Genomic DNA, 23634 nt, shown 5'->3' with positions numbered 1-23634 from the left:
CCACGCATCTCAGGCAATCCTCAGATCACACCATCTGTCCCCAGGTTACCTGGCTGCCTTCTCCACAGGAGCACAGCAGCATCCACATGGCTCCACACCAGCCACACAGTGGATCTCTAAAACTCCAGTCTTTGAGTCCTACTGATTGCAAAAACTCATAAAAATCAGCTCCTCTCACTCTCCCAGGCAATGCCTTTGGGGAAGTATTCTCTTTGTGCCTATCTCTATGCACTCTCCTCTCACTCACCTTTCTTCACGACCAGGGCTCCTTCCCCTCTGCAGCATCCACAAGCCATTTCTCCCCCAAACCACATCTCCACATCTCCTACCTTCCACAAAGTGGCTTCCTCTCTCCCTCCAGTTGTGCAGTTTGTTCTGTCAATGCTCAGATCAATTTCTTGGGTATTCAGAATGATCTGACATTTATCTAGCTGTGTTTGAGGGACCAGGCAAGCCTAATACACCATTTTAGCCCCCAACACCACTACAAGAAATTCTTTTCAAAAGATTTGCCTTCCTATTTAAATTTTGCTCAGGCTGGCATTGAACTGTATTTACATTCTTGTATGGACATCTGATGAAAGGCAGCTTAGAACTATTTCAGTTTAGAATTTGTTGTAGGTAATCCACTAAATGGGTAATTTTAATTCAAATTAAAGGGTTGCCACTATTTTTAATCTGAGATCTTCCTGATGAACATAGTAGACCAGTAGACCTGTTTCCTACAATTTTGAAGCTGTAATGCAGAAATAAAGTGATTCAGTATAACCAAATCTACCACTACATCCAGGCTATAATCAGATAAAGAGCTAATTCTTGAATAGCAGAAGATTTTACTCTCAAGAGTCAACATTCTTTTCTCTAGAATGAAATACAGACAACTCCAGTGTTAACCCTTTTGTATGTTCTGCTTTGGATCAAGGATATTCCAAAGTAGAATAGTTAAATATATATGTGTGTATATATATGTATACATGTGTGTATACACACACATACACACACACACACACACTTCCCAGAAAGTAAGTAGAATAGTAAAAATGGATTGAAGTAGAGAAAAGATAACAAATACATGCAGGAATCCCAACATATAGGTAATAGAAGTTTCAAAAAAGAGAAGGTAAAGAAAACAGAAGAGAAGAAATCAGCAAAGTAATAAATACAAATATTTCCTAGAAATGAATTACTTGAGTCTTTAAAATGGAAGGAGCTATATGAATGCCCAAAATGAATGAAAAAAAAAAAATCCATGCTAGGCCCATCACCATGAAATTTCAGAACACTGGGAACATAGAGAAAATTCTAGTGTCCACAGACTATGAAAATATATACACATTATTTCTTTATCAAGCATTATAATATAAGATCGGTAAACCATTTCTAGATACTTCCCTATGTTTCCATACTTGTGACTACTCTGTTCGAGTCTCCCGTGGAAAACATAGACCATATAAAAAATATCAGGAATCAAACAACTTAAGATTTCTTGACACTAGAACTTAATTAATACCCAAGTGAACTAAGAAAAAGAGAAAAGATCAAATAGACATCTTCAGAATGCAAATTTCAAAATTTTTCATCTGATGTAGAATTTCTCAAGAAGCTGCCCTACAAAGGGAGTAAATCAAACAGGGAGAGAGGGATGAGACCAGCAACAAGAAGTCCAAAATAGTAGAGAAGCAGAGAGCATCCCAAGGAAGATGGGGATGGGAAGTCCTAGGGATGACAGTGGCAGGGAGCCTAAAAAACAATTAGTCCAGGATGGAGAAGGTGGGGAGAAGGATGGATGTCTCTTACAAGAAACTTAAAACAATAGAATTGCTGAGGTACAGGAACATAATGAGGGATTATTCAATCATATTAGAGAGTTCAAGAGTAATTCAGTGTTTGGTGCAATAAACAACAAAGAATATAATAAACTGTGCCATGAAGAAAAATAAAGATAACTTACCAAGAAAAATAAGTTATAGAAAAAAATACCCCCAAATAGAACCCCTTAGGTAGGATGGGGGGAGGGTCGGGATTAAGTGTGTGCTGTGTGGGAGAAGGGTACAATAGAGATAATACGTAAGCAGTTGTGGGGGGAGGTAAAACAGGTAATATCTAACAGTGGGAACTAAAAACATGGCAGGATATGCATGTTATTCAGAAACAGGAAATTAAACATCAGAAGAAACAGCAATAAGAATTAAAAGCAGTTGCCTCAAGGGAGTGGAAATGGGTAGTAGAGAGCAAGGGGCATGAAACTGTTGACCTTGCCATATTCTTTTACTTTTAGACTATGTACAAGCTAATTTGATAAAGTCAAAATTTTATGTGACTCTTAATCTCACAAAACAAACTGAGGGTTGCTGGGGGGAGGGGTGTGGGAGAAGGGGGGTGGGGTTATGGACATTGGGGAGGGTATGTGCTTTGGTGAGTGCTGTGAAGTGTGTAAACCTGGTGATTCACAGACCTGTACCCCTGGGGATAAAAATATATGTTTATAAAAAATAAAAAATTAAAAAAATAAAAAAGAAATTATTACCACTCAACAAATATAAAATTAAATGACTCCGTCACTTGGTGCTGGGTTCAAGTTCGAATTGGGTCCACTGAAATAGGGAAACACTCCCTGCTGTCACCAATGTCACATACAACCTAGGAAGTTGTCAGGTCCTAGGAGTCTGGCAAAGCCCCACCAAGGGTAAGGAGTTAGGCAGGAGTATAACAAAGGTTAAAGGGAGCCCCAACTCTTTGAACTCCAAAGGAGAAGCATCAGGACTTGGCCAGTGGAGGATTTAGCAAGAAAAGTGAAGGGAGAGGAAGGAAACCTGTAGCTAAGGTGCCTTCTTTCCTGCTAGATTCCCATTCTATTATTTTTCTAAAGGAGCTCAACTAAAAACTTCACCACAGGGTGCTTTAACAAATATTCATCTTTGGTCTTCTATACAGAATGTACACACTAATACTGCTAATAAATCATAATACTTTTGTTATTTTTATACTTTTGGATGATATATTTATTTTTTTTTAAGATTTTATTTATTTATTTGACAGAGAGAGAGAGATCTCAAGTAGCCAGAGAGGCAGACAGAGAGAGAGGAGGGAGCAGGCTCCCTGCTGAGCACAGAGCCTGATGTGGGGCTTGATCCCAGGACCTTGGGATCATGACCTGAGCCGAAGGCAGAAGCTTTAACCCCCTGAGCCACCCAGGCACCCCTAGATGATATATTTAGAAAAACAAAGAAATTCCTAAATAATGAGTGTAATGAAATAACTAAATTGAAATTCAGTCCTTTCAGTATATCTTTGATAGTCCTGTTTTAAATTTAATTTTAAACTAGATTTAAAGTTATCATGAGCTCCTTCCCTCCATCACTGCCCACCAATCAGTTACCACAGCTAATGAACACCTGACATACAGAAAACTCTAAAAAGTTTATTGAAAAGCTTTAGTTTCATACTATAACTTTTAGATGCAAAAAAAAAAAAGATTTATAATTAAGAATATTTAACTACAGAAATAAAGAACAGATATATATCCTATCTAAAATTATATATCGAATATATATATTTATTAAAATAGCCCTTTTTTAAAAGATTTTATTTATTTATTTGGGAGAGAGAAACATAGCGAGAGAGGGAACACAAGCACAGGGGATGGGAGAGGGAGAAGCAGTCCTCCCTCTGAGAAGGGAGCGTAATGTGGGGCTCGATCTCAGGACTCTGGGATCATGACCTGAGCCAAAGGCAGACGTTTAATGATTAAGCCACCAAGCGCCCCAAAACAGCCTGTTATTGTTATTAAATTCTTAACTGAGCTCTTTAAAATATATATGTAAAATATATGTAAATATATATATATATTCCTTTTAAAATACATGTATACATATACATTCCATCTAAAATAAGTTCATGCAGAAAAGTTCACTGTTATGAAACTGTTGACCAAAATTATAAATCCAAACTAGACACACAGCCTTCTTCTCTTGACCTAGATCCACCTGGGAAAAAACAAGCTTAAGAACTGTAACCACAGGCAAAGTTCAGGCAGCATTTTCTCTATAACATCATCATTACCAGTTTTGCTAAATTCGTTTTATCCAACAGGTAAAACAATGTCCTACCCCAAAACTCCCTGCTCTCAGAGTTGTAAAATAAAGGTATCACTTACCTTAAAGACCTAAAATCTACCAAGTTTCTTTTGGAACACATTATCCAAAACTTAGAGCTACTTTGAAAAATTAATATTTGACAGTTTGTGACTCTAAAATATTTTTAAATGTTTTTTAAAGAGGATTCTGAAGGAAAGTCAGAAGCACAAATAGAAAATAAAATAACTGAACTAATCACCCCTCATGTCATACCATTTCTTCTAACACCACACATCCCTGGAACGGAAGTGGCAGTGAATGCAGAGAAAAAGAAGATATGATGGGGAAGAGAAGTCACAGGAACTGAGTTGCAAAATGAGAAGTGGGTTTTAACTACTATTTAATTTTTATTGTTTATTATTATTAACTTTATTATAATAGTAGATATATAGAGATAAAGAACAGATAGGAGATGTGTTAAAGTATTTAGGATTGTTAGCTGGTGCTTAGTTGAAATATGTAACTAGCACTTATAATTATTAGTTGACACTTACTTATTGGAATAGAAAATTTGCATAAAATATTTCAAGCACCAAAACACAACTAATAGCAAAACAAATAAGGGGAGAATCTGCTTTGGGGTCCAGTGAGAAAAGTACATAGGTTGGATGGAATAGACAAGTGATGGGTATTAAGGAGGGCACTTGTTATGATGAGCCCTGGGTGTTATATGTAAATGACAGATCACTGAACTCCACTCTTGAACCAATATTGAACTATATGTCAATGAACTAGAATTTGAATTTAAAAAAAAAAAAAAAAAGAAAGGAAAGTTACATAAGTCAAAATCTTGGAGCTTGGGGCTCAGTCAGTGAAGCATGCAACTCTTGATTTGGGGTTATGAGTTCGTGCCCCACGTTGTGGGTAGAGTTTATTTAGAAAAAAAAAAAAAAGTAGAGTTTATTTAGAAAAAAAAAAAATCCTTAGCTTAATTGTTAGCAGGTCCTTTACAATTCCTCTAGTCCAACTTTTGCAGGACTCTCTTCTTCAATATCCATAACAAAGAATCACCCACCTTCTGTTCTGAACTTCCCAAGGCAGGGAGCTCACTAGGTCCCCAAAAAGCCTATTATTTCATTATTGAGAGAATTGTTTGGGAGTACAGTCTGGCTTCTAACAGTTTCACTTGTAGGTCCTAATTATTACTTCAAAGCAACAGTAAAGAAGCCTGCACTATATTCGTGGGGCGCCTGGGTGGCTCAGTGGCCTTTGGCTCAGGTCACAATCTCAGGATCCTGGGATCGAGGCCCACATCTGGCTCTCTTCTTAGCAAGGAGCCTGCCTTCCCCTCTCTTTCTGCCTGCCTCTCCGCCTACTTGTGATCTCTCTCTCCCTCTCTCTGTGTCAAATAAATAAACAAAATCTTTAAAAAAAAAAAAAAGCCTGCACTATATTCTACATAAAGGTTCCTAAACAGATTTATATATATAAATGGACAGATTCAAACAGTGGTTCATAGGAAATTAAGAGGGTTAGTCTTAAAAATAACATTCACAATATGTCATCTAAGTCATCCCAAAAAAATTCAGTTCAGAATTACTGGTTTAGAGGTATCTGGGTGTTTCCATTGGTTAAGCATCTGAGTTTGCCTCAGATCATGATCTCGGAGTCCTGGGACCAGGCCCAGCATTAGGCTCCCTGATCAGTAAGGAATCTGGTGATCCCTCTCCTTTTATCCCTCTCCCCCTGCTTGTGCCTATGCTCTCTCTCTCTCACTCTAATAAATACATAAAATCTTGGGAAAAAAAAAAAAAAAGAATTCCTGGTTTAAAATATTATAAGCATTACTACTAAAAGTAATCTCAGGGTGTCTGGGTGGCTCAATGGGTTAAAGCCTCTGCCTTCGGCTCAGGTCACGATCCCAGGTCCTGGGATCGAGCCCCACATTGGGCTCTCTGCTCAGCAGGGAGACTGCTTCTTCCTCTCTCTCTGCCTGCCTCTCTGCCTACCTGTGATCTCTGTCTGTCAAATAAATAAATACAATTTTTAAAAGTAATCTCAGAGATTTTAAATTTTTCAACATCGGTCTCTTTTTTTAATTTAAATTCAATTGGGACGCCTGGGTGGCTCAGTTGGTTAAGCAGCTGCCTTCGGCTCAGGTCATGATCCCAGCGTCCTGGGATCGAGTCCCACATCAGGCTCCTTGCACAGCAGGGAGCCTGCTTCTCCCTCTGCCTCTGCCTGCCATTCTGTCTGCCTGTGCTCGCTCTCTCCCCCCCCCTCTGATAAATAAATAAAATCTTAAAAAAATAATAATAATAATTTAAATTCAATTAATTAGCATATAATGCGTTACTGGTTTCAGAGGTAGAGGTCAGTGATTCATCAGTCTTACAGAACACCCAGTGCTCATTACATCAAATGCCCTCCTTAATGTCTACCACCCAGTTACCCCATCCCCCCACCCCCTCCCACTCAGCAACCTTGTTTGTTTCCTAGGATTGAGAGACTTTTATGGTTTGTCTCCCTCTCTGATTCTGTCTTGTTTTATTTTTCCCTCTCTTCCCCTATGATCCTGTTTTGTTTTTCAAATTCCACATATGAATGAGATCATATGATAACTGTCTTTATCTGACTTATTTTGCTTAGCAAAATACCCTCTAGCTCCAACCACGTCATTGCAAATGGCAAGATTTAATTTTTTTGATGGATGAATAGTATTTCATTTTATATATATACACTACAACTTTTTTATCCATTCATCTGTCATTGAACATCTAGCTTCTTTCTACAGTTTAGCTATTGTAGACACTGCTGCTGTAAACATTGGGGTGCACGTGCCCCTTTGGACCACTACATGTGTATCTTTGAGATAAATACCCAGTAATGCTATTGCTGGGTCATTAGATAGCTCTATTTTCAACTTTTTGAGGAACCTCCATACTGCTTTCCAGAGTGGCTGCACCAGCTTGCATTCCCACCAACAGTGTTAAGAGGGTTCCCCTTCCTCCACATCCTCTCCAACTCCGTCATTTCCTGACTTGTTAATTTTAGCCATTCTGACTGGTGTGAGGTGTGCTATCTTATTGTGGTTTTGATTTTTATTTCCCTGATGCTGAGTGATGTTGAGCATTTTTTCATATGTTTGTTGGCCATCTGGATATCTTCTTTGTAGAAATGTCTGTTCATGTCTTCTGCCCATTTCTTGATTGGATTACTTATTCTTCAGGTGTTTGAGAAGTTCGTTATAAATTTTAGATACTAGCCCTTTATCTGATAAGACATTTGCACATTTCTTTTCCCACTCTGTCCTTTGTCTTGGTTTTGTCAACTGTTTCCTTTGCTCTGCAAAAGCTTTTTACCTTGATGAAGTCCATATGGTTCATTTTTGCCTTTGTTTCCTTTACCTTTGGATATGTATCTAGCCAGAAGTTACTGTGGCCAAGGTCACAGAGGTGTCTATCTCTGTGCTCCTCTAAGATTTTGATGGATTCCTGTCTCACACTTGGGTCTTTCATCCACTTTGAGTCTGTTTTTCAACATCATTCTTTCAAGTCAGTCTTTCAAGCGTCATATTTATGATTTTGCCACACCCATAATAATCACTACTATTTAATAATACTTTAATTCATTTCTTAAGTTAAATGAAGTATTTTAAGATAAACCTTGATATTGTTATTGTAAGTGGGAAACCATTATCTATTTGTCATAGACAAACTAACATTAAATATAAATACATAACTCTAATGTAGCAACCTATTATCATGTCATGTACCAATGGTGGTATGCATTCCAGCCTATAGGAAGAAATGGTTTAGAATATCTCCTATCAAATTTTTTGGAAACATATTAAAGAATTATAGACTTTTTAAAGCATCCCACAGAACATTCCAGATGAAAGGCTTTTGAATTGAAAAACATTAAAATCAGGAGGAGTCAAAAAGACCCTGTCTACCACTTACTAGTTGCGTGTCCCCATTAAGCCTCCATTTTCACATCTGTAAAATAAGGATTAAAGGAGCAGCTACCTCATGGTGTGTTCTATAAATTGAATGAAATCATGCAATGCTAGAAAGCAGGTGAGCAAAGAGTGCTATTAGCCCCTACTACTATTATTTCTGTAGTATGAGAAAATCTCAAACATTAGCCCATCTCCATATAGACCTTTTTTAGGTGGCCTAGAAATCAAGATCTTTAAGATACTGTATTATATCAATAAATGCAAAATACATTAACACATTTACTCTCTAGTGTAAAAACTGCACTTCAGAGACTACATGGAATAGCCATTATACTTCAAAAGCCAAAAAAAGCATTTCCATGTTTACCTATACAGAGAAGTCTAGGTATGTTTTATGAAATCATTTATCTGCAATCTAGCACAGACACTAATGAGAGCTATATCTAAAATACTACACCGTCATACTCATGTAAGCTTCATAAATTCTTTATAAAGAATTCTACAATAAAACACTTACAAACTCAGTTTTGCAAAGCTCTCTTGCGCGTTATGCTTTTCTCGCTCATATGCACTTTCAACTTCTTTGAATTCATTCTTGATCATTTCCAAATCTGCAACAGCTTCTGCTTGGCTGGCCTTTTCCACCTGCAAAGCGCCTTCAAGGTCTCGAATCCGTAACTGCCAGATGACAGAGTAGTAGTTAAAATGAGCAAGGAAATGCTAGCTTCAAAGGCTAGTCAGACTGAATAGAGCTCTTTATTAGCAGCAGTTTATCATTCATCCAAACACTTCTTCCTTTCTGCTTTGGTTTAAAAAGGAAAATAAACAAAAGACAGTGTATTCCCTTTCTCAACGTGTTTAATGGAAGGGAGGAAGAGGGGAAGAATAGTTAACTGTGCTATGGAAATGCCTGATCAAAGTGCTGAATTTTGACCTACTATTCCATTTGGAGACTTCTTTTATAAAACATAATGAAATTAGTGGTTTGAGGAAACAAAAGGGAAATAGCCTTCCCCTCTTATGAGAAACATCATTACAGTCCCATGTTTAGAAGCCCATGAAAGTTAACATCTTTTTTACTATAGAAAAGTAAAACTTGTATTACTTGTATTACTTTTTACTATAGAAAAGTAAAACTTGTATTACTTGTTTTTATTACTTGTATTACCAAATAATACTCTTTGACTAAAATATTAATGAGTGTAGTTATATGATATCTAGGATTTGCTTCAAAATGCTATGGGGCTGGGGAGTAGATGGGGGGAGCGGTGAGGGGGTGGGGGGGAGCCCATTGTACCATTCTCTCTACTTCTGCATATACTTGAAACTTTACATAATAAAACACTTTGATAGATTCTACATAAACATCGACAGTAGAACAGATAAACAATTACATTCCCATTAAAGAATAACATGTAGCTATAAAAAAAAAAGCTGTAAAACAACTTTTGAAAAGGAAGCTCTCCATGTGGCTCTCCACGCGGTGTTAACACAGACTGAAAAAGCAACGTCCACATCAGTGTATACAGTATGCTATATTTTGGGTAAACAAGTGGGAAAAATTAAGTAGCAGGCAACATGGTGGAGCAAAAGGAGCAATAGGAGTGAAAGCAAGAGTTCTCGATCATTTAATATTGTTTGGATTTTTGAACAGGTGGATATTTTACCTTTTTCAGAAAATTAAATTTAAAAACTAAAAAATAGACTGCTAAGGCCAGAAAAAGTGGGGAGTGGTAAAAAATGTTTTACACTAAATAGAATATGGGCTTCAGAACCATAAAGCTCACAGCTCTACAAACTTTTGTGACCTGTAGTATATTACTAAAACTCCAAAGGCCAGAGGTTCCTCATCTGTAAACAATAAATAATGGTGGTAATAATAATAACAAACAGACTACCTACAGGGTTATTACAAAGATCTAATGAGATAATATTCATCTAATATATATTTAATATTACATATGTATATATGTTTATTTAATAAATTTTTGGATAAATATTTATTCAGCACTTAATATGTGCCAGGCAGTGAGCTAGTGCTCAAGATATACAATAATCACGAAAATAGACAGTCCTAGTTTCGAGGAGCTCCTAGTCTTTAGGAGAGGAGAGATCATGACAGAATGTGGTGTTTCCTATCACAGAAACAGGCACAAACGGCCATAAAATCAGAGGAAAGCTAAGAACAAGCCTCCTGGGGAGGGCAAAAGCCAATCCGAGGTAAGAAAGATGAAGTCACCAAGAAAAGAAGCCTAGAACAACAGGAAATTGTTTTGTAAATCAATCCATACAAACAGTAAGCACTAGAAATTATTATTTGTAATTCTTCAAAAATATTTTGGAATAATCAAAACATTCTTACACGAAAGTAAGGACACAGAATAGAGCTGGAGACACAGCTTGGTAAATTTTCAAATTTGGTCTTTTAAATTTTATCTTTCTTTGCTGTTTTGTCTGAATCCAATGTTGACAAGTGAAATAATAGATCTAGAAAACATTTTCTTCTGTCTGCATTGCTATCTTCTTTCAGAAAATAAGCACACTCAATCACAAATGATAAACCAAGCCAACTGAAAGAGAAGTCGGCTTCAAATTAATAATTCTGAGTCAACTCTTTGATTCTATTTTCTCATTTTTATGAGAATAAATTTAACAACATATTTCAAACATACATTTAACTACAGTTTATGCTAAGATGGTGATTAATTACAACTATTTAGTAGCCTCATTTGCTTTTAAACTAATCTGAAACTGAATTTTACTAGATGTACCTCACTGAAAATACTTGTCAATATTTATAGATATATGGGTCAAATATAAACTTTGGCTTTTTTCTGCATCATAATGTAGAGTTAAATATCAAATATAAATTTTAATAAAAAATATACATGTAATAATCTTTATTTTTGTAGCTAATAACTATATATCCCCAGGTATAAATTATAACTACATTGAAAAACTTAATTTGGAATTATACTTCCTTCATAAATTTAAAACTTTAGGCTTATTGCTTATTGATGCCATTTTGGGTGATTCAATCATTTAAAAAAAAAAAAAGAAGGTAGGGGCACTTGGGTTACTCAGTCAGTTAAGTGTTTAACTCTTGATCTCAGGGTCATGAACTCAAGCCCCTCATTGGGATCCAGGCTTAGCTTGCACAAGTTTGCTTAAAATACAAAATGCACTCAAATACATGGACCTGAGAATTTTACAGGTAAGGGGGACATTTCATTAAAGATAGAAATTTTTAAAAATTTTATTATATAATTCTTATAAGCTTAATCGCATCCTATATTAAGACCCATTTAAACAATAAGGTATAATTTTGCAAAGTTTATTAAAATTTAATGTAAGGGAAAAGTGTAAATCTTAAAAATAATTCAAATTAAATTAAGCAACTGAGGGGCACCTGGCTCAGTCAGGAGGGCTTGTGACTCTTGATCTCAGGGTTCTGAGTTCAAGCCCCATGCTGGGTGTGGAGCCTACTTCAAAAAAAATTAATAAACTAAGACGTTAGATTTCTGGAACTTCATATGAAACTTTATACACAACACAGGCCATGGGCCAGACATGGTCCATGGGCAGTAGTTTGCCAAGCCCCAGTTGGAATGCCTTCACTTCCCTTAGAAATTACTTCTCGGGGCGCCTGGGTGGCTCAGTGGGTTAAGCCACTGCCTTTGGCTCAGGTCATGATCTCAGGGTCCTGGGATCGAGTCCCACATCGGGCTCTCTGCTCAGCAGGGGCCTGCTTCCCTTCCTCTCTCTCTGCCTGCCTCTCTGCCTACTTGTGATCTCTCTGTCAAATAAATAAAATTCTTAAAAAAAAAAAAAAAGAAATTACTTCTCATTCTCTAAGACCTGGAGGACACTTTGCTTAGGATTCCTTCAATTAATTCCCCTCTCAGATATAACCTTCTTTATTATGCTTTCATAACATTTTATATTTTAGTATTTTATGTTTCTACCCGTACATTTATCTATATATCTATACTGATGCAGACAAATATACAGTATTTCAGATAAAGGAAGTAAGTTCCAAGAGTCGTTTCTTCGCCGTTATACCTTCAGCTCTTAATACAAGTGACAAGCAGTGTGCACAGGATATACACTCTATAAATGAAGGTGCATATTTTTTAAATGTTTGCAAAAAGAAATTCATCCCATGGCTCTTGATGAAAAGAACACTCTGATCAGCAAATCATTCTGTTACAGGCCAGATGGTAAATACTTTGGACTTTGCAGGCCATAATGTCTCTGTTATAATCATCCCCCTTTGCCATTACAGCCCAAAAGCCCCACAGACAAGACAAAACCCCCTTGAATAAGCAGTGGGTGAGATATGGCCTGTGGGCTAGAGTGTGCCAATCCCTCCTCTAACAAAACCAGGCTCAGCCATATCCTGATAGCAAAATGAGTGTCTTAACAATATGCTATCCATTCTTTTTTTTAAATTGTATTTATTTATTTGAAAGAGAGAGTGCCTGGGGGAGAGGCAAAGGAAGAAGGAGAGAATCCTATGTAGACTCTGCACTGAGCTCAGAACCCCTCATAGGGCTCAATCCCATGACCTTGAGATCATGATCTGAGCCTAAATCCAGAGTCAGGGTCTTGACTGACTGAGCCCCACCAGGTGCCCCTACGCTACCCATTCTAAATGTAAACCTGAGCTGTCTGAACAGAATGCTCCTTTTCCCAACTTAATAAAATCCACACAAAAGAATTTTTGTTTACATTTTACCTGAATAATTTCAGAATTAAATTTTGATTCCAAATGTGCTGCTCTCTCTGCTTCAATATTTTCTTCTAGTTTCCTCACTCTTAGAGTAGTTGCCTAAAAACAAATTCAAAGTTTAAACTCACAAACATTGGTATTTAAAGTGGACATAGATCTTTGCACCACAGGGATGGAGCTAGAGAGTATAATAATGCTAATGAAATAAGTCACTTAGAAAAAAACAAATACCATAGGACTTAACTTGTATGTCGAATTTAGGAAACAAAACAAATAAGCAAAGGAAAAAAGAGAGAGAGAGACAAACCAAAAAATAGACTTGACTAGAGAGAACAAACTGAGGGTGACCAGAGGAGAGGTAGGAGCCAGGATGGGTAAAATAAGTGATGAGGATGAAGGAGGACACTTACTCATGATGAGCACCGAGTCATGTTATAGAACTGTTGGATTTTGTACCTGAAACTAACATAGCACCCTATGTAAACTATACTGGAATTAAAATTAAGGATTTTTTAAAAAAACGTGAATGTGGATCACACTTTAGGTTACCATAGCCTCATTTTTGAGGCTATAAAAAAATGAGGCTATAAATGTAAAAGGCACATTAAAAAATCATGTGAAAATCATGCTCAGGGAGAATGCTCCAGACCTTGCTTTTTTAATTTTTTGACATATAATCTATATATAATAAACTGCACATATTTAAAAGAGTGTAATTTTATACACACACACACACACACAAACACACACACACACGTGCGCACCTCGGTGGCTCAGTTGTTAAGCATCCGCCTTCAGCTCAGGTCATAAGCCCAGGGTCGAGGGATCGAGCCCCTCATTGGGCTCCCGGCTCAGCAGAAAGTTTGCTTCTCCCTCACCCACTCCCCCGGCTTGTATTCCCTCTCTCACTGTCTCTCTCTGTCAAATAAATAAAATAAAATCTGAAAAAAAAAAAAGTGTATCTATAAAAAAGTATATCTATATGTATCTATATAGTTAGATACATGCACACCCATGGAATCACTGCCATAATGAAGATAAGAAATATTCCCAAGACCCCTAAAAGATTCCTTGTATCTCTTGGTAACGTCTTCATCCAGCTCTCACCAACCCCCATCCCCACCCCCAAGTAACCACTGATCTGCTTTTTGTCACTACTGATCACTTTGTATTTTCCAGAATTTCATATAAGTTGAGTCATACAGCGTGTACTCTTTATTGCCTGGCTTCTTTCCCCCAGCATAACTATTCTGAGATTCACCATGTGGTTGCATTTATCGATAGTTTATTTCTTTTTACTGTTAAAGTGTTCACTGTGTTGATGAGACACCACACTGATTTATCTGTTCACCAATTCATGTACATTTGCCTTGTTGACAGTTTGTGCTGTTACAAATGAAACTGCTATGAGCCTTCACATACAAGTGTTTATATAACACTTTGATTTCTTAGAGCCATAAAGTGAAGGGAAGAATGACAGGGTCACATGGTGGGTGTATGTTTAATGTTTTATGAAACCTCCAAACTTTTCCAGCTTGCTTATAATTTTATACATCCTCTCCAACACTTGGCATGGTCAACTTTTGTTTTTTCATTTTGGGGGAGGAGGGGATTTAAGACCTTCAAATAGACATGTAATGGCATTTCACTTCCGTTTCAATTTGCATTTCCCTAATAACTAATGCCATTGAACATCTTCTCAAATATTTATTTACCATTTGCATATCTTCTATGGTGAAGTATCTGTTCAGATCTTCTCTCCACTTTTTTTTTGTTATTTTTATTTTTATTTTACCTTTATTAACATGTAATGTATTATTTGCCCCCAGAGGTACAGGTCTGTGACTCATCAGGCTTACAGATTTCACAGCACTTACCATACATAGCACATGCCCTCCCCAATGTCTATAACCCAACCACCCTATCCCTATTCCCCCACCCCAACAACCCTAAGTTTGTTTCTTTTTTTTTTTTTTTTTTAAGATTTTATTTATTTACTTGACAGAGAGAGATCAAGTAGGCAGAGAGGCAGGCAGAGAGAGGGGGGAGGAAGCAGGCTCCCTGCCGAGCAGAAAGCCCGATGCGGGACTCGATCCCAGGACCCTGAGATCATGACCTGAGCCGAAGGCAGCGGCTTTAACCCACTAAGCCACCCAGGCACCCCGAAGTTTGTTTCTTGAGATTAAGAGTCTCTTATGGTTTGTCTCCCTCCTGTTTCATTTTTTCCTTTTCTACCCCGCACAACCCCCTGCCCTGCCTCTCGAATTCCTCATATCAGAGAGATCATATAATAACTATCTTTCTCTGGCTTATTTTGCGTAGCAAAATACCCTCTGGTTCCATCCACGTCATTGCAAATGGCAAGATTTCGTTTCCTTTGATGGCTGCATAGTATTCCGTTGTGTGCATGTGTGTGTGTGTGTGTATATATGTATATATACATGTATACATATACACATATATACATGCATATACATGTATATATGTATATATACATATGTGAATATGTATATACACATATGTGTGTATATACATGTATACATACATATGTGTGTATATACATGTGTATATGTATATATGTGTGTGTGTGTGTATATATATATATATATATATATATGTATCTCTCCATCTTTATCCATTCATCTGTTGATGGACATCTAGGTTCTTTCTACAGTTTGGCTATTGTGGACATTGCTGCTATAAACATTTGGGTGCATGTGCCCCTTCAGATCATCTGTATCTCTGGGGTAAATATCTAGTAGTGCGACTGCTGGGTCACAGGGTAGCTCTATTTTCAACTTTTTGAGGAACCTCCATACTGTCTTCCAGAGTGGCTGCACCAGCTTACATTCCCACCAACAGTGTAGGAGGGTTCCCCTTTCTCCGCACCCTCACCAACATCTGTCATTTCCTGACTTGTTAATTTTAGCCATTCTGACTGGTATCTCATTTTGGTTTTGATTTGTAGTTCCCTGATGCCGAATGATGTGGAACACTTTTTCATGTGTCTGTTGGCCATCTGGATGTCTTTTCTTTTCTTTTTTTTTTTTTTTAGTATTAGCATTTTTTAAATTTTTATTTAGTTTTTAATTAAACATATAACATATTTTTATCCCCAGGGATACAGGTCTGTGAATCACCAGGTTTACACATTTCACAGCACTCATCATAGCACATACCCTCCCCAATGTCCATATCCCCACCACCCTCTCCCATCGCCTCTACCCCCCAGCAACCCTCAGTCTGTTTTTTGAGATTGAGTCTTTTATGGTTTGTCTGCCTTCCAATCCCATCTTCTTTCATTTTTTTTCTTTTCCTACCCCCCAAGCCCCTCACATTGCATCTCCACTTCCTCATATCAGGGAGATCATATGATAGTTGTCTTTCTCTGATTGACTTATTTCACTAAGCATAATACCCTCTAGTTCCATCCACATCGTCACAAATGGCAAGATTTCATTTCTTTTGATGGCTGCATAGTATTCCATTGTGTATATATACACCACCTCTTCTTTATCCATTCATCTGTTGATGGACATCTGGATTCTTTTCATAGTTTGGCTATTGTGGACATTGTTGCTATAAACATTAGGGTGCACGTGCCCCTTCGGGAGCACCACGTTTGTATCTTTGGGATATATACCCAGTAGTGCAATCACTGGGTCATAGGGTAGCTCTATTTTCAGTTTTTTGAGGAACCTCCACACTGTTTTCCAGAGTGGTTGCACCAGCTTGCTTTCCCACCAACAGTGTAGGAGGGTTCCCCTCTCTCCGCATCCCCTCCAGCATCTGTCATTTCTTGACTTGTTAATTTTAGCCATTCCGACTGGTGTGAGGTGGTATCTCATTGTGGTTTTGATTTGTATTTCCCTGATGCTGAGTGATGTGGAGCATTTTTTAATGTGTCTGTTGGCCATCTGTATGTCTTCTTTGCAGAAATGTCTGTTCATGTCCTCTGCCCATTTCTTGATTGGATTATTTGTTCTTTGGTTGTTGAGTTTGGTAAGTTCTTTATAGATTTTGGATACTACCTCTTTATCTCATATGTCATTTGTAAATATCTTCTCCCATTCTGTCAGTTGTCTTTTCATTCTCTCCAATTTTTAATTGGGTAGTTTTCTTTTTTCCCCCAAGATTTTATTCATTTATTTGAGAGAGAAAGATAGTAAGAGAGAGAGCACAAGCCTGGGAAAGAGGCAGAGAGAGAGAGAGAGAAGCAGACTCCCTCACCAGGATGGGGCCTGACGAGGGGCTCTATCCCAGGACTCTGGGATCATGACCTGAGCCAAAGGCAGACCCTTAACTGACTGAGCCACCCACACGCCCCTGTTTGTTTTCTTATTATTGAGTTTTAAGAGTTTATATGATCTGCATACAAGTCATTTACTGGATATGTGATTTGCAAATATTTACTCCAAGTCTACAGCTTGTCTCTTCATACCATTAAAAGCATCTTTCATGAAACAGAAGTTTTCATTATCCTTAAGTCCAATTTATCAATTTTCAGGCAAGAGTCAACTTCTGGCCAGGATTAGAAGTCAGAAGCTTTATTTCTGAAAGCCATTTCTGTTGAGAAAATGCAACCATGGGAAGCACTGGATTCCTAGTCTCAAAGAGGGAATGGTCATGGCCAAAAGCCTGGTGGGGGCTGGGCAAGTAGGGTTACAGGGACCCCCCCATTGCAGATGTCTCAGGATAACAGTAGCAAAGAAAATCATGCCTAAAGTCCCGTCTGTCAAATAAGGATGGTTCAACAGTGATGGAGTAAGGCATTACTAATTTCATTTCCTTTTCAAGTAAAATCTGGACAAGAAGTAAGTTTCTATTAATTATATTTACTTTATCATTTAGCTTAAGCTGAAGTTTTTTTTTTTAATGCACAACTTGATTAATTGCTTTTTCCTCTTTCCTTCCACAATTTTTTTTATAGAATCACAGAAAGAAGGAGCATAAGCAAAAACTGGATAATTCATAAATTAAGCAAGCCATATGTGAATAAGTAAGAAATGACTACACCTTTCCTCGAGCAAAACAGATTCCCATAATATCTCATTATAGAGTAGAGCATAAACACAAATATCCCTTCTTCTCTAGAGACCTTTGTAGATACCTCTTGCCACTAATGGCCTTCATAGTCAAGAAGCAATTTTGCTTCAGGATTCAATCACTCTGTGTTTTAAAATATGAAATTCGCATAATATTTTTTACACTGACTTATTTGCTTTACTTAGATTTTGCAAACCTGTAAATCATATTTGTTAATGAGTTAATTCATCCTTAATGAGTTACTACACAGACTTTTTTTCTAGAAGGCAAACAAAGCAGTAAGTCTAAATGTGATCTTTTGGGTCTAAAGATAATTTAAATCCAAAACTATAAATTCATATTTTCAGTTAGTAGAGTATAACATCTTTAAAGGTAAAATCTGACATTTATATCCTATACTACTAGAGTCTTTTGAAATAACAGGCATTCCACTGAAAGATGAAACTAGTAAATATTCATATATTATCAAATATTATAACTCAAGATTCAAAAAATCTTGTAATGAAAAATTTAAAACTAAGGAGTTATTATTACTTTTTTAGGTATAACTATAATTGGTATTGAGGTGTTTGGCTGTCTCAGTTGATAGATAATACAACTCTTGATCTCAAGGTCATGAGTTCAGCCCCACATTGGGCATAAAACTTACTTTAAAAAAATATTTTTTTAAATTGGTATTTTTTTAAACTCTTACCTTTTGAAATATATACTACAATGTTCATGGATGAAATTATATGATATTTGGATTTGCTTTAAAATAATCAAGGTGGGCATTACAAGAGGAAGTTGATATTCATGAAATAATATTGGCCATTAGTTGATCATTGTTAAAGCTGAGCGATAGGCACATGCAGCTCATTTTGGTATTCTCTCTACTTTCATGCATGATTTAAATTTTCCATACTGAAAAAATTTTTAAACAAAAACAAAAACAAAGGAAGTATGGCGGGAAAGTATGGTGCTGGTATCATTATTTACCTAACAAAATTCTATTTTGATGACAAAAAATCATTAGAATGAATTAAGCAATTCATGGCTAAGCAGAAAAAGTCAGTGGGAAGCTGGGAGTTTAAATCAATCAATTCCTACCTATATCATTAAATATTAAGATAATCAAAGCAAATATTGCCTTCATACTCACCTCTACTTTCTCAAAACATGTTTCATACCAAATATTAGTCCCATGGGATATGATTAGCTATGATATGAAAAGGCCATTTCATCATCATAAGTGTGTGAAAAACACAGGATTAAAGCCAAATAATTTTACTAAAGCACTTCTCAGAAAGTTAACATGATCATCTTGAAAAGAAAGAACAAAGTCGGAAGACTCACATTTCTTGATTTTAATACTACTACAAAGCTACAATGATCAAAACACTGTGGAACTGGCAGAAGGACACACATATAGATCCATAGAAAAGAACTGGGAGTCCAGAAATAAGCCCATGTGTCAATGGTCAATAGATTTTTGACAAGAGAGCCATGACCATTCAATGAGAAAGAATCATTCTTTCACTAAGCAGTGCGGAGACGATGGGATATACACAAGCAAAAAAATAAGTTTGTAAACCTCCATCACAACATATAGAAATATGAATTCAAAAGGATCATTGGCCTAAATATAAAGCTAAAAACCATGAAACTCTTAGAAGAAAACAGAATTCATGATCTCGGATTTGGCAACAGATTCTGAAATATGACACCAAAAGCATGAGCAACAAAAGAAAAAAAAATAGATAAATTAGACTTCATCAAAATTTTAAATTTTGAGCATCAAAGAACTTAATCAAAAAGTAAAAGGCAACCTAGAGGACAGGAGAAGATAATCATATATCTGATAAGAGTCTAGTATGCAGAATATACAAACTCTTACAATAAAAAGATAAATAATTCAATTTTTTAAAAAAATGAGTAGAGGCACCTGGTGGCTCAGTCAGTTAAGTGCCTGCTTCCCCCCGTCCCTCCTCTCACTCACTCTCTCTCAGATAAATAAATAAACAAATTAGTAAAGGGCTTGAATAGACATTTCTCCAAAGAAGATACAAAAATAGCCAATAATTATATGAAATGATGGTTAACATTATTAGCTATCAGAGAAATACACACCCAAACCACAAAGAGATATATCTTCACACACACTAGGCTAGTGTTTTTTTAATTTTAAAAAATAGAAAGTAGTAAGTATTGGTGAGGATGTAGAGAAATTGGAAACCTCCTACATTACTGGTGGGAATGTAAATTGGTGCCACCACTATGGAAAACAGTTTGTCAGTTTCTTAAAAAATTAAACAATTACCATATGACCATGCATTTCTACTCCTGGGTATATATTCCAGCAAAATAATAACATGTTCAAATAAAGACTTATACACAAATGTTCATATGAGCATTTTTCGTAATAGCCAAAAGGTAGAAAAAAACCTAAATGTCCATCAACTGAACAAAATATGGTATATTCCTACAGTGGAATGTATTCAGCGGGAAAAAAAAGTACCAATAAATGCTATGACATAGATGAGCCTTGAAGACGTATGTTAAGTGAAACTAGACACAAAAGACCAAGTATTATTATATGACTTCATTTATATGAAATGTCCAAAACAGGCAAATCCACAGGGATAGAAAGTGTGTTAAGTGGTTGCCAGCAGCCAGGGTGGGAGGGAGGAATGAGCAGTGACTGCTAACTAACACGGAGTTTCTTACTGGGGTGATGAGAATATTCTGGAATTAGATAGTGGGAATAGTTGCACAACTTTGTGAATATACTAAAAACTACTCAAGTGTATACTTTAATAGGATGAATGTTATGATGTGTGAAATATATTTCAATAAAAGATCAAAGAATCCTGAGTGTAAGAAGGAAAATGTCAAAGTAGTGACAGCCACCTAAATCAAGCTTCTTGATAATTCACTCTAAATGCTGACTTCGAGTCCGTAGAATAAGGGATCCCTATTGATTTTAAATCTAAAATATTTATTAGGAGGGCTTTAATTTAATTATGTCTGTCAACAAAGCCCATTCTTGGAAGGAGTTTGTTTAAAGATTTGAAAATTTTGTTGTTGACCTTACTGATTAATCAATAGTTTCAGAATAATAGTTTATAAAGTTGTTTTCTTTAGCACAAAAAATATTATGTTTAGCCAGATTAAAATGAGCATAACTCTAGGTAAGCCCAATACTACTTTAAAACAAACTTTTTAAATGTAAACCCTACAAAATGAAGTCCCTGATCTCAAAAAATTAAAAATGACTTCTCAGTATGCTTGCCTTAGACTCTGTAAGTCAAAAGAAGTCTAACCAGTGATAAGAAAATAACCTGTAGGCATGGAGAATAAAAAATCAGAACAAGCAAAAAGTTAAGAAAGACAAATATAGGGAAGAAACTAGTCTAACAATGTTCATTTTCTTTTCAGATTCCAAAAAGCATATGCATAAAGCTTCTCTTATCAAAATAATAGTCTTACATTTTATTAAAATACAGAATATTATCATTCCTTGATAAAAGATTCAACAATCCAAGTCTTCTTTTCATCTCTTATGTGTATGTTATGTCATATTATTTATCTGATTTTCACTTCAAAAGTCAAGAAGAGGTTCTGTTATTCTTTCCCTAGGCCAAAACTAAATGGGTTAAAATAATAAACCAGAGATCACATCTTTATTTTCATACCTTCCTGCTTTGCATGTAATGTCCAGAAGAAAACAACTTTATAAACTATTATTCTGAAACTATTGATTAATCAGTAAGGTCAACAACAAAATTTTCAAATCTTTAAACAAACTCCTTCCAAGAATGGGCTTTGTTGACAGACATAATTAAATTAAAGCCCTCCTAATAAATATTTTTTTAATCTTCTAGCCTGGTGAATTAATTCTTATATCCAGCAGAGGGTGCTAGCAGAACATCAAAGTGTTCACAAAAAAAATTTTTTTTTCAGTAGTACTGCCGAAGAGAGCCAGTGGAATCATAAACTGTCTCATTAGTATCCAATCATACTGTAATCAACAAAGCAAGGGCAGAAATTATAATGGAATTCAGGTTAAAATACAAAATCCAACACAAATTCATATATACCGCAGGTCAATTTAAGTATATACAGGTTTGCTTGGAATACAAATATACTATATTATATCTGTTCCCCAACATTATGAACAAGGGAGTTCTTTGTGTAACACAAAATGAGCACATATTTTATCATTTATTAGCTGATTTTCATCCCCTTTCCTACTGCAAAATATTGCCAAGAGATTTTTATTTAATGATTTATATCTCATTTTTATTTCATGATTTATATCTCATTAAATCATGTTAAGCCCAATTAGATAATCTACTCCATTTAAGAAAGGGGGCATTTATTCTTTGAAGAAGGTAATATACAGAAGGATGTCTCCTGTTCCATCCTTTGTTACTCGTTATTTTATCATAACACAGGGTAGAAGCTGCCAATCCGATTCAGCAGCAGAACTAACAAAACATATCCAGACCTCGTTTGTTCCTCACACCACATCTGCTGCCCTGGCTTCCACGGGCCTGTTCCAAAAGTTTCACAAAAGTTATGAAAACAGATGTGTATGCTGCTGAAGGACTGGGCCAAAGAACACCTCCAATGACATTATTTCCTCCTCAAAACAGAACAGCTCTAGCTCAGAGGATATAAGTGAACTTAAAGGAATCGGTCAAGCAGCAAAACTTGAATACACAAAATTTCGTCCACTAAAACGCACAAGAAAAACAGGGGAGGAAATATCACAGAAGTGCATCCTAGAGATTTCTCAGTAGTGTGTTACATAGCACTGTTTCCAAAACAGCTGTGCAAAGTTTACCGCAGAATGTCAACAGCTGTATAAATAGAAAGTGGCTGTTTATTTAACTGTTTTTCCAGATTTTATCACCTGATATTTCCCATCAATGGACACTTTCACAGTAACCAATATAGTAATAATCCACCCTCAGAAAGGTAATTCTAAGGAACTGAATTGTTAAAATTTAATAGTAAGTATATTTTGCTATAGGTGACTGTAAATAATTTATTATATGTTTGTTAACAATTAATTACAATACTTATTCCTATCTGTGTGGGGGGAATAAAGAGCAGCCATTGTATTTCAGGACTGTAAAGTGAAGATCCCAAAGTATTTTTTATTATAGAACAAAAAAAAAAATCTTAAAGGGTCAAAGTCTCAAAGTATTTGACAAGTATCTGGACAAGAGAAGCACCATAATATCACATCACTTAAACTGAGTCATGTATTGAAAGACAGTAGCAAAGAAAATCTATGAGTCCTTTATGATTTATTATCCTGGGGGCAGCTGGTTGGCTCAGTCAGCAAGGCAGCAACTCTTGATCTTGGGATACTGAATTCAAGCCCCATGTTGGATGTATTTTAATTTAAGAATAAATAAAACTACACAGCAGTTTCAAGAAATAGTAAAACGTACCAATATTTAGAGCGGCCCATGCGCATCATCTCAGCTGTGGTTGACTTTGCAGTTAACCTCAAAGATATTCAGTGAGGGCAGCAACAACCAGGGCTTTAACAGTTTCAGAACAGACATCTGAGACAACCTGACTAGAGGTATAAACTGGAGAATACAGTGAATTTTTATTTACCAGGAATGAATAATGAAGTCTATCACCCAGACTGTAAAACAGTGTAATGGAAAAAAAGAGCTTTTATTACTATTGGGTATAATAAAAGGAACCATAAAAAATGAAAATAGGAAATTTCAGAATTTACAGGACACAAATTCTCGCCATAAATCAATTTAGCCTCTCTAAAAATTGTCTTTAGCTCTCCTGGCAACAAAAACTCC

General features: G+C 36.2%; 1 protein-coding gene across 12 annotated transcripts in view; it reads right to left on the bottom strand.

The window, feature by feature from the left end:
* CCDC171 (coiled-coil domain containing 171) overlaps window positions 1-23634 on the bottom strand; it is a 291861-nt gene that overhangs the window by 210391 nt on the left and 57836 nt on the right. For all 12 annotated transcript variants that reach the window (XR_014301800.1, XR_014301801.1, XM_082695056.1 and 9 more), the window contains 2 exons: window positions 12776-12868; window positions 8555-8715 (listed from right to left, as the gene is read on the bottom strand). Coding sequence is in view for 9 of the 12 variants with exons in the window: in XM_082695056.1 (XP_082551182.1) it covers window positions 8555-8715; window positions 12776-12868 (254 nt within the window). In the remaining 3 variants the exon portion in view is untranslated. The remainder of the gene's footprint in view (window positions 1-8554; window positions 8716-12775; window positions 12869-23634) is intronic.

This window comes from Mustela nivalis (genome assembly GCF_964662115.1).
Source record: "Mustela nivalis genome assembly, chromosome: 13".
Classification (NCBI taxonomy): Eukaryota; Metazoa; Chordata; class Mammalia; order Carnivora; family Mustelidae; genus Mustela; species Mustela nivalis.
Note: the sequence above shows the minus strand (reverse complement) of the source record. Positions and strands in the feature narration are given on the sequence as shown.